Source organism: Nothobranchius furzeri, chromosome 16 (assembly GCF_043380555.1).
Source record: "Nothobranchius furzeri strain GRZ-AD chromosome 16, NfurGRZ-RIMD1, whole genome shotgun sequence".
NCBI lineage: Eukaryota > Metazoa > Chordata > Actinopteri > Cyprinodontiformes > Nothobranchiidae > Nothobranchius > Nothobranchius furzeri.
In genome coordinates, this window is record NC_091756.1 from 4,013,534 (window position 1) to 4,025,712 (window position 12,179).

General features: G+C 45.0%; 1 protein-coding gene across 1 annotated transcript in view; it reads left to right on the forward strand.

Annotated features, from left to right (window-relative positions):
* Positions 1-1,476: 1,476 nt before the first annotated feature.
* The window catches only part of adprm (ADP-ribose/CDP-alcohol diphosphatase, manganese-dependent), a 50,206-nt gene continuing 39,503 nt past the window's right edge, over positions 1,477-12,179 (forward strand). The window contains exon 1 of the mRNA XM_054735921.2: positions 1,477-2,190. Within this exon, the coding sequence (XP_054591896.2) occupies positions 1,617-2,190 (574 nt within the window). The 5' untranslated portion in view covers positions 1,477-1,616. The remainder of the gene's footprint in view (positions 2,191-12,179) is intronic.

The window sequence follows — 12,179 nt, forward strand, 5'->3', positions numbered from 1 at the left end:
CAAACTTATAATTTGGCTGATAATGCAGCGATTATAAAATTTAGAGTACATTACATTCACAGAGAGAACCTGGTTTATTTCATGTCATATGTATTTAATATATCAAGATATATCAGTATTAGCAAAGCTTAACATCATGAACCATGACAGACATGACTGAAGAGCAGATGAAGACATCATGCCAGGCACTGATGAGAAAATATTACAAGGATCTCACAGCTGAATTTGAGAATGAGATGCTACACCTGAGAACAATATATGGTGCCACATTTCCACACATTCGGTCTCCTCTTGAGCTGCTTAATGCCATACAGGATGCAATTACAGAGCATTGTTGGAGAAGTTTGTATTGGACTGAGGATATTTTGCACACTACCTGTGACTGTTGCTGGGGGTGAACGGGCTTTTAGCAAACTGAAACTGGTGAAAAATGATTTGAGATCAACAATGTCCCAGGATAGACCGAACAGCCTAGCTCTTCTTTCTATTGAAAGCCAATTAGCCAAAGGATTGGACTTTAAAGATCTCATAAGTGATTTTGCTAACATGAAGACCCGTCAGTGGGCATTTACTGGAAAATAAATTCCAGGATTTTTGTTTGAACACATTGTTGGCAAATAAAAATAATTATATGTGAAGTCTGGGCATTTCACTTTTATTATGCTGGCATTTGTATTTGCTCAATATAGAGGTTAAACTAAGACCATATTCATTATCTTGTCTTATAGCATGACAAAAAATGTGTAAGAGAGATATTAAGTAATTGAGCATGGGGGCCCACCTAGAAGACTTGTACCTAGGGCTCAGAATTTGGTGCTACGCCCCTGTGTGTGTAACTCAGGGGTTCCCAAAGTGTGGATTCCCCTGGGGGTGTGCGAGCTGCCGCTAGGGGGTGCGCGATGTGAAAAGTGTAATGGCTGCAGAGCTCAAAGAAGTCTGCCATATGTCACCATTAGCATAGCCAGAAACTCATTTGTGGGTGGGCCTAAGAAAATGTAAGTGGGCCCAATAAATGCAATTGAAAACAAGTATATTTTGCTTGTGTGTGTGTGTGTGTGTGTGTGTGTGTGTGTGTGTGCTCTGTGTGTGTGTGTGTGTGTGTGTGTGTGTGTGTGTGTGTGTGTGTGTGTGTGTGTGTGTGTGTGTGTGTGTGTGTGTGTGTGTGTGTGTGTGCTCTGTCTTCTCCATTCCCAGTGAGTCGTGGAGGATGGCTGCTTATACTGAGCCAGGATCCTCTGGAGGTTTCTTCCTGTTAAAAGGGAGTTTTCCTCTCCACTGTCGCTGCATGCTTGCTTAGTATGAGGATTGCTGTAAAGTCACTGACACTCGTCAGTGACTCGATGCAACCTGCTGGGTTCCTTATATAGGAAACATTTTTTCTGACTGGCTTAATGACCTGACCTGAATTAGAATGTTTACTATGTGAACTGCATTGAGACGACTCTTGTCGTGACTTGGCGCTTTATAAGTAAACTTGAATATCTGTATAAACATGGGTCCACGAGCCGACCGGAAGAGGAGGAGACTGAACGTTGCGCCTGTCAGAAATGCGGAACTTACACCTACCGGTATCTGAATCCTGAGGTGGAGAGAAAGCCTCTGGAATCGAACTGGGAATGGACCACTGCCCTCCGGAACAACCGCTGTTTACGTTCGGTGTGATAGCGGACGTCCAGTACGCTGATGTCGATGACGGATACAATTACAGTCGCACACGGAAACGTTACTACAGGAGCAGCCTGGAACTGCTGAGAAAGGCCCAGAAACGGTGGTCCGAGTCGGCTGCGAAGCCCGAGTTTATCCTCCAGCTCGGAGACATCATCGACGGCCTTAATCAGAGCCGCGGCGCGTCGGAGCTGGCGCTGAACACGGTGCTGCGAGAGTTCGGCTCCAGTCCCGGGGAGGTCCATCATGTCTGGGGTAACCATGAGTTTTATAACTTCAGCCGGAGCGCGCTGCTGAGTTCACGGCTCAACAGCAGCTCGCTCGCCGACTGCAGTCCCACCGGAACCCCGGCCCGGCCCGACATCTACGCCTACCAGTTCTGTCCGTTTCCCGGGTTCAGGTTTGTGGTAATGGACGCTTATGACATCAGCCTGCTGGGCAGGCCAGAGTCCACCGAACAGTACCGCAGCGCCCTGGATCAGTTAAAACTCTACAACAACAACGAGGACCTCAACTGTCCACCAGGTACGTCCTCTACCTTATTATTCTAATGGACGCCCACGCTCGTTCGTGAGGGGCGTTGGGGGCCTGTCCTCCCTAAAATGAAGGGGGTGAAATAATATACATACAAACACACACACACATATATATATATATATATATATATATATATATATATATATATATATATATATATATATATATATAACCTGCATTATGGTGCATTTACACAGGTGTTATACACCTGTTTTACCTACAGTAGTAAAACCGTAACTCAATAAAAGCTCCAGTGCTTAATATTCACCAATATATGCAAATTCAGCATAAAAATCAAACAAAGCTCATTTCATGAAGTTAAAAGCATTAGCTCAGTATTACCTGGGTTGGTTTAAGGTTGTAATAACCCATGTTATAGTAAACAAATTCCACTTTTTATAGGAGCGTGCTCTAAAGTCTCTGATACCACATTCCATCATTTTCTGGTTCTTCGTAACAGGGCCGTTGCTAGCTATTTTGGTGCCCTAAGCACAAAGGCATCGTGGTGCCCCCCCAGCAGAAAAAACAACACAATAACACAGTATGTGGAAGCACTTCGCCTTAAATTCTCTTTAATTCTCTTGTATGCACAAACTGCTTATTATTTCCAAAAAGTAGGATTGATATTTACATAATATCACATACACAACACAGGAACTCCATATTGTTATTATTTAGAACTATGTAACAGGTCCACACACCACAAGCACCGGTTGTGGCACGTGTTTCTCCAATGTTATTTTCAGATGCTTTTTCAGACCCAGGACTCACTCTGCCTTCAGAAGTGCTGGCTGTGGGCTGTGCTCGGTCTGCAGGTGTGCTTTACTTTGTAATTCCTGGTCAGGGCTGGGTGTTGTTGTAGAAGGTTCAGACGTGATGGCTCTTGAACTGCTGGTGGAGGGCTGATCTGAACTTTTGGCGTGAGCTCCTCCTTGAATGTACTTGTTCATTGAGCCTGCATTCAGACACAAAAAGATAATTTGTCATATTCACTCTATAATAAGATAAAAGTTTTAAACCATGGTAAAAAATACTGCAATAGATTATTTATAGGTTTATATTGGCTTATAAATCACTGGCATGTGACATGACTAAACTCAAAACTACTTAACCTTTATTAAGAACTAGAGAGGCACAATGTACACATTTTATACACAACTAGAAAATTCTGAATATGAAGGGAGGAGGTTAGCATAACGGACTTTTTTCTTCAAATTATACCATCAGCAGCTGATGTTCCTCTTGGCCCGTAAATGTTTATGAAATATATATCAACATAGAGCAAATACCTAATTTGAAAATAGGTTAGTCTAATTTTTCATATTAAATCTCAGTTACATAGCCTATAGGCCACATAGGCTATTTAATAATGATATAAATCATGTCCATAGTTGACTCATGATTAATCACAAACAGCTGCTTATTTAAAAATAAAACTTCTTACTTTACCTTGACGGTGTTTTTGTCCTTCCTGTTTTTGTGATATTTAAGTATTTGGGTAGGGATGCACCGATGGATCGGCATTTGATCGTAATCGGCCGATAGCGCCCCTATCGGTTTTGATCGAGTTTTCAAAATAGATCAAAGCAGACCCGTCGTATCATCTGACCTGCGGCCGTATGTTTTGGACACCCGAGTGAAGAGAGGGGCGGAGCTGTCAACTGATCACCACCTGGTGGTGAGTTGGATCAGATGGCAAGGGAACATGCCGCGTAGACCTGGCAGACCCAAACGCATAGTGAGGGTCTGCTGGGAACGCCTGGCAGAAGAACCTGTCAAGACGGTCTTCAACTCCCACCTCCGGCAGAGCTTTGACCGCGTCCCGAGAGCAGTGGGGGACATTGAGTCCGAGTGGGCCTTGTTCCACTCTGCGATTGTCGAGGCGGCTGTTGCTAGCTGTGGTCGTAAGGTGGCCGGTGCCAGTCGTGGTGGCAACCCCCGTACCCGCTGGTGGACACCAGAGGTTCGGGGAGCCGTCAGGCTGAAGAAGGAGGCCTACAGGGCGTGGCTGGTCTGTGGGTCTCCGGAGGCAGCAGACAGGTACCGGATAGCCAAGCGGGGTGCAGCAGTGGCAGTTGCCGAGGCAAAATCTCGGGCGTGGGAGGAGTTTGGTGAGGCCATGGAGAAAGACTATCGATCGGCTCCAAAGAGGTTCTGGCAAACTGTCCGGCGCCTCAGGAGAGGAAGGCAGCAACTCGCTCACACTGTTTACAGTGGGGATGGGGAGCTGCTGACGTCAACTGGGGCTATAGTCGGACGGTGGAAGGAATATTTTGAGGAGCTCCTCAATCCCACCAATGCGCATTCCGAGGAGGAACCAGAGCTGGGAGGCCTGGGGATGGACTGTCCGATCTCGGGGGCAGAAGTTGCTGAGGTAGTCAAACAACTACACAGCGGCGGAGCCCCGGGGGCGGATGAGGTTCGTCCTGGGTATCTCAAGGCTATGGATGTTGTAGGGCTGTCATGGTTGACACGTCTCTACAACATTGCGTGGTCATCGGGGGCAGTTCCTAGGGAGTGGCAGACCGGGGTGGTGGTCCCCATCTTTAAGAAGGGTGACCTGAGGGTGTGTTCCAACTATAGGGGGATCACACTCCTCAGCCTCCCTGGAAAGGTCTACTCCAAGGTACTGGAGAGGAGGGTCCGATCGATAGTTGAATCTCAGATAGAGGAGGAGCAATGTGGTTTTCGTCCTGGCCGTGGAACTGTGGACCAGCTCTATACCCTTGCAAGGGTGATGGAGGGGGCATGGGAGTTTGCCCAACCAATCCACATGTGCTTTGTGGATTTGGAGAAGGCTTATGACCGTGTCCCCAGGGGCACCCTGTGGGGGACGCTCCAGGAGTATGGGGTGGGTGGCTTTCTGTCAAGGGCCATTCAGTCCCTTTACCAGAGGAGCGTGAGTTTGGTCCGCATAGCCGGTAGTAAGTCGGACCTGTTCCCAGTGAGGGTTGGACTCCACCAGGGCTGCCCTTTGTCACCGGTTCTGTTCATCACTTTTATGGACAGAATTTCTAGACGCAGCCGTGGTGTGGAGTGTGTCGAGTTTGGTGGCAGGAGAATCTCGTCTCTGCTTTTTGCGGATGATGTGGTCCTCCTAGCTTCATCCAGCTCTGACCTTCAGCTCTTGCTGGGTAGGTTCGCGGCCGAATGTGAAGCGGCTGGGATGAGGATCAGCACCTCCAAATCTGAGACCATGGTTCTCGACCGGAAAAGGGTGGCTTGCCACCTCCGGGTCGGGGGAGAGGTCCTACCTCAAGTGGAGGAGTTTAAGTATCTCGGGGTCTTGTTCACGAGTGAGGGTAGGAGGGATCGGGAGATCGACAGGCGGATTGGTTCGGCGTCTGCAGTGATGTGGACGCTGAGCCGATCTGTCGTGGGGAAGAGGGAGCTGAGCCAGAAAGCCAGGCTCTCGATTTACCGGTCGATCTACGTCCCAATCCTCACCTATGGTCATGAGCTTTGGGTAATGACCGAAAGAACGAGATCGCGGATACAAGCGGCCGAAATGAGTTTCCTCCGTAGGGTGGCCGGGCTCAGCCTTAGAGATAGGGTGAGGAGCTCGGACATTCGGGAGGGACTCGGAGTAGAACCGCTGCTCCTCCGGATCGAAAGGAGCCAGTTGAGGTGGTTTGGGCATCTGGTCAGGATGCCTCCTGGACGCCTCCCCGGGGAGGTGTTTCGGGCATGTCCTGCCGGCAGAAGGCCCCCGGGTCGACCCAGGACACGTTGGAGAGGTTACATCTCCAATCTGGTCCGGGAACGCCTTGGGGTCCTGCCGGAGGAGCTGGTGGACAAGGCCGGGGAGAGGACGGCCTGGAGCTCCCTAGTTGGGATGCTGCCCCCGCGACCCGGACCCGGATAAGCGGAGGAAGACGAGACGAGACGAGAGATCAAAGCAGACCGATCAGGTAGGGTTGTCATGGTAACCGGTGTAGCGGTAAACCCCGGTAAAATAAAAGCTGACAATAATAATAACCGTCTTGTTTTTAAAAAAAAACTATATTATCTTGGTGGATTACCGTGGCTGCGGTGTAGGCGCGGTGACCCTTACCAGCCACCGTATCATCTGCTGAAGTTGCCGGCGGCACATGCACACTTTGTTGTTAACAACCAAAACTTTCTTGAAGCTAAAGCTGAAATAATGGTCAAAGGAGGAGACGGCAGCGCTCAGGAGGACATTTATTATCCCTCAAAGAAGACAAAGTGGGAAGTACGGGCATCTTTTAGATATTTGAAGAATGCCGAGGGACAGTTGATAGAAGACGGCTATCCTGTTTGCAGCACGTGCAGAAAAAGTGTCTGTGAAAGGCAGCAACGCTTCAAATCTCATGACACTTCTGCGTGACCATCACCCACAACTCTACAGTCAACGCAAGGCAAGCTAACGTTAGCGCTTTAGCTAAAATGCATGATCCGAGGATTTGGGTTGAGGGAGAACGCAACGAGTCGCTATATAAAGCAGCCGCAGCGCCGCTACCTGCATATAAACCGTGTCGCGGACACCGCCATGTTGAAATGACGCTATGCATTACGGGGCTCCCAGGGGCAGATAAGAGTTGGTCTCTCTCCGAGAATAATTATGAATTTAACAATGATTACTGCCTGATGACATTTTCCCACATCTGCAAAGCTCACTGGAAGGACACAAACCGAGGACGATATTTTCCTGATATAGGGTTTATTACTCAAGTAAGGGTAAAAAAGTATCTGATTAGAAGGCTACTTGAGTACTGAGTATCATCTGATCTAATATTTTTAAAATGATGACATCAAACAGACATAAAATAAGAAGTTATGGGCAAATATTGGTATTTTAAAGACTAAAGGGGAAAAATGTAAACAAGTAAACAACATAATTACAAAATAACACATTTTAGGCAAAATTTAGACACAAACTGAGGACAATATTTCCTGACATACAGGGTTTATTTAATTGTGTGAAAATGTAGCACGTTTAAAAAAAATACCACGATAATACCGAAAACCGTGGTAATTTTGGTCACAATAACCGTGAGGTTAAATTTTCACACCGTGACAACCCTAATACAGACCATTTTAGATTAGGTTACTTTTCCTTTATTCCCAGATTATGTAGTTTGTAGCACTCATTATAATGTTGTAGAAAATTTCTGGCCAATCCACGTGATCGGTATCGGTGATCAGCATTCTTTGATATCGGTATCGGTGATCGGCAGCAAAAAACATGATCGGTGCATCCCTAGATTGTACCAGCAATCTTATTTTGTTGCCTCAGCTTGGGGTCATGCTGTAGCCATGTTGCTGCACACTGATGCTGAAAGTCAAGCTGGGAGTCAGGTATGGAAATGTGGAGCAGGCTTGCACCTCAGGGACAAACCAGTGGCTTCTCACACCCAGAAGAGAGGTGAAGCCAGCCAGATTGAGCCACATTTGTGTCAGAAGACCAAAGTGGACAGACACGGGTTTACTGCAACCAGCCAGGGGAAAGTGCCGGAACAACAATGTCAAAATTATGACCTTTTAATTATAATCTAATATTAACGGGGTATTAATGCTGACATTACCTGTCACATGCTTCACATACAACACATTAGGCAGGGACTGTGTTGTAAAAACAAGCTTTTTAATGAATTATTTTCACTTTTAAAAATTGCTATTTATGCGACATTGTTACACAGCAGTAATTTTTGGTATCCTACACTATCTGTTTACACATGTTAACTAACATCTATTTCATGTTCAATTTAGAAGTGTGGGATTAAGATATAAAGAAACTGAAACTACAGGGACCCAAGGCAGCTGTGCTCACTTGTCTGGATTGTAGTGACGCAGACTCGCCTCGGAATGTGAACAAGGAAACCAAGACCCATTGGAGCCACTGGGAGCTCTGTATGATGAGAACTTAAGATGCCTGTCCTCATTTGAAATGAGAGAGAAGTGTACTGACTTTTTCCAGACTGAGGAATGAACGGACACAGGAAAGGTGTGCAAACCTTGAAAGCATTACTAGGAATCAGGCCCAATCTCAAGCTTGGCAAACACAGATTAGGGCGCATAACCAGCACCACCCTACATACTGTGTGGACAGTTAGAGCTGATGCAGCTAAAACAAACCCAGGTAAAACAAATCAAGCAATATGACAACAAGGACTTGTCTGGTATAAATGCAGTAAAAAGGGGAAGAGAAAATGAGTCAAGTACCAGAAAATGCTAACACTCCAGCAAAACGTCACTGTGGCACTCTGTGGTCTTGTTCATTCAGACAACCCACATCTTGGGGCACCACCTGATGTAGCAGCAAACCTCACCTGCTGTGGTGGAGGAACTGTAGAGATCAAGTGTCCACACAAATACAGAGATGGTCTGACAGGGAGCACTGAGGCCATATTTTTGCCTAGACCAGTCATTCCATCTCAATAAACAACATGAATATTACTATTGTAGCATACCAAAGGCCAACAATTTGATTATTTCTCCACTGTAAGGTCAGAGGTCATCTCATGGAAATGTCCAGGCTGTTCCACCTGCTTGGAGTATTGTGTGACACATCTTAACTGTACTGGTCTCCAAACCAGTAAACACACTGCTCTATGACCTTGTTGCCAAGAAGGGAAACCATAATAAGCCCTTCTCCTGATTCCCTTTATCTTAGCTGAAACCAAAGGTCTCGCTTTACTCTCTGAATAAAGTTAATCTTCCTTGAATCATAAATGACTTTACAACTTTATAGGTTGATATAATCAAATGTGTTGAATGAACAAGATATTTAAATTCAACGTGTTTTAATAATGTGTACCTTAATCAATGATGAGTTCAAATGAATAATTTTCCTGTGATGATTAATTTCAGATTTTAAACTACACTAGATCAGTATTCGTTTATTCTAGTAATTTAATCTATCAGTATATTCATACATCATAAGTTTATTATTAAAGTTTAACTTTTTTGCTTCACATAACTGTTATAACATTTTCACAATATCTGAGTGAAGGCGTGATTCTCTGAGGTCTTTGGTAACTAGGGCTGCAACTAATGATTATTTTCATAATTGATTAATCTGTCGATTATTTTTTCGATTAATCGGTTTGTTATTGTTTAGCTATTTAACCTATACAAGTGATGAATACATTTCAGTTAAGAAAAAGAAAAACATAAGAGAATTGTGCAGTTGACTGCAATCTATTTTATTGCACATGAACACAGTCAGCAGTGTAAAATGGGCTAAACAGTGCAACATATCAGTCCAGAATAATTTTTTGGCATCAAAATATAAGAGGTAAATTCCATAAAAAATTATGTAGAATCTAGAATAGAGTTTGTAAGTGGTATGCATTGCTGGGGGGTGAGTGTCTTGTTCCCCACGTAGTTGTCCATCGTTGCTTGTTTTTTTCTGCATAAGAAACACAAATTGACTGACATAAGTACACATATAAAACAAAGCAGCACACACACTACAACACTAAATCAATATTATGTTATTTGAATTAGTTAACAATATACAGTGATCATTTATTTTGATAAAAATGCGTTGTGAGGTGTTTTACAGTGTTAGTTAGTAAAACAGCTTTTTAATAGTAAAAAAATGACTTTTTCTGAATTTCTCCTATATTTAAAAATTGAAAGCATACAACTATGCCGCATTATATTCACCTGGACACAGCTTGTCTGTATATTTTTCTCTGCGGAGTTGTCCTTTTTTGAATGAGGAACATAGTTATGGGTTTGTGCCGTTTTTCTCTTAACGAGAACATTCTTATAAACAGACGTGCTAAATTTGGCAAGCGCATGATACACAACACGGAGGAGATTCACGATTGCATTTAGTCAATCAGAAGTAGAACACCGTAGACTGACGCGGCAAAAAAAAAAACATGTTTAGCATTCACTATAACGAACTCAGCTAAAACACAAAGTCCCAAATTTGATCTGCGTGTAGTGATGGACCACTATTTTTAGCTTATTTTCTGTTACTTACCGGGCTGGCTCTTCCTCTGCTGCATCAGCCCCCACGTTTTCGTCTCAAATGTTCACTTAGGGACGTCGTGCTTCCGTGCCATGCTAGATGGTTTTTGCATATTTTGCAGGTCACCCGTCTTTTCATGACATCTAGAGTGAAGTGCTCCCATACTCGTGAGGTTTTTGTCCGGGGTTTCTCTTCAGTTTTGTCGCTTCTATTTTTCTTCCGTATTTCTTCTTGTTCCGCCATCTCTCACAGCAAGATGAGCGTCAGTAACGTGATACGTCATGAAAACCGAGGGCACTTATTTGCTCGTTTCTTCTTCTACGGCTCCACTGGTAGATCAGTGGCTCATTACCGCCACACACTGGCGGCAAATTTAACAGATTGTAACCGATGTCAGATTATGGTAAAAATAGACTTTATGCGGTAAAATGTGATTATTAAACAACTAATCGATGACTAAAAAAGTTAACTATTTTAATAATCGATTATGATCGATTAAATCGATTCGTTGTTTCAGCTCTATTGGTAACGCCTTTAAACTTGTCAAATTCTGATTCGTCTAAATTTATCAGCAATAAAGTTGATAAATAGCATGAGTGGTGAGTTCACCAGACTTCTTGGCTACAGGATTATCAAAGATCCAGTTCTCCTTGAATTTAGATATCTCCGACCATGAGATAAGACCAGGGTCTGCAAGTTAGACGTTCCACGTCTGAGGTGTTGTAGTGTCTGAAATCACTCGCGAACTTTGCAGAGAGGCTTTGTCCTTGGGTTCAAAAGAGAGGGTGGTTCCAAATGCTTGCTCACCGGTTGGCCGAACCAGGAGGCAGCTAGAGAACTGAGGAATCTGGTATTGATTCCTGTACTTTAAATCAAAACTCTAGGAAACTGGAGAGAACATGGCACACACCAGGAGGAGTCCTATTTATCCTGGAAAAATAGTCTTGTGCTTTCTAAAAATAAGCTTCGACTGTCATGACTCGAGGGAGATGTTTAACCCAAGACATGCAGAATCAACACGACTACAATGGTGAGTAAAGAAAAATCCTTTTATTTTAGAACAGGAACTAAAGGAGCACTGGAAGGTCCAGTGAGGGTGTGCCGTTCGGCTTAAGTCCATTTAATAGTCCCAGATATGCGGAAAGGGTGTCAGCCTAGGTGAGCGTAGGTGGTGACACAGCGGGCTGAGGTGGATGAGGCAGCGGAGATTAAACAAGCAGGCGTGGAAGAGGAGGGTGGGGCGTGGTTCAGGAACTCCGGGGTTCAAGCGGCGAGAGTAGTGTGTAGAGTTGAATATCCTGAACAGAACAAACAGGCTTCAGAGGAAAATCCAACAGCGTAATCCAGAAAAAACAGTCCAGGGTTCAGAGCTAAAAAATCCAATATCTAAATCTAACAAGCAAACGAACAAACAAAGTCGAGAGGCTGGGGCTACCTAACAGGTGCAATCATACGGCGTAGTGTGGTGTCTCCATCCCCCGTTTATACCCGACCTCCAGATTGAAGATTCGGCACACCTGCAGCTCCCTCCGCTCCTCACCTTTGGAAAATTTCCTCAGAGATGGTTGTTGTGGAAAGAGTGCTCACCATAGCTCAGGAACATGACCCCCCCCCCCCCCCCCCCCCCCACCTCCCCGGGGACCCCAGGACATTGGCGAACTCCTTCCAAGCCTTGGACACGAACTGGGGGTCGCAATCCGAGAAGATCTCAGTAGGTATTCCATGGAGCCGAAACACGTGCAGGAGCTGGGCGGTTACGACAGAGGAAGTTAGGGTCTTTAAAGGAACCAGGTGACAGGCCTTGCCTGCCTACAATAGTCATTACAGAAGTAAAACCATGGGAGGAAGGTGGTCCACAAACAAAGTCTATTGCTATATGTGACCACGGGAGAGACTGACCAGGCAGAGAACACAATAATCCAGCTGGTGGTCAGTTGGTACCTTTCTGTTGGGCGCAAACATGGCACGCTGACACATATTCCTTAACGTCCTTATAGATGGCGGGCCACCAGAAAGAGCGCTTGATTAGTGC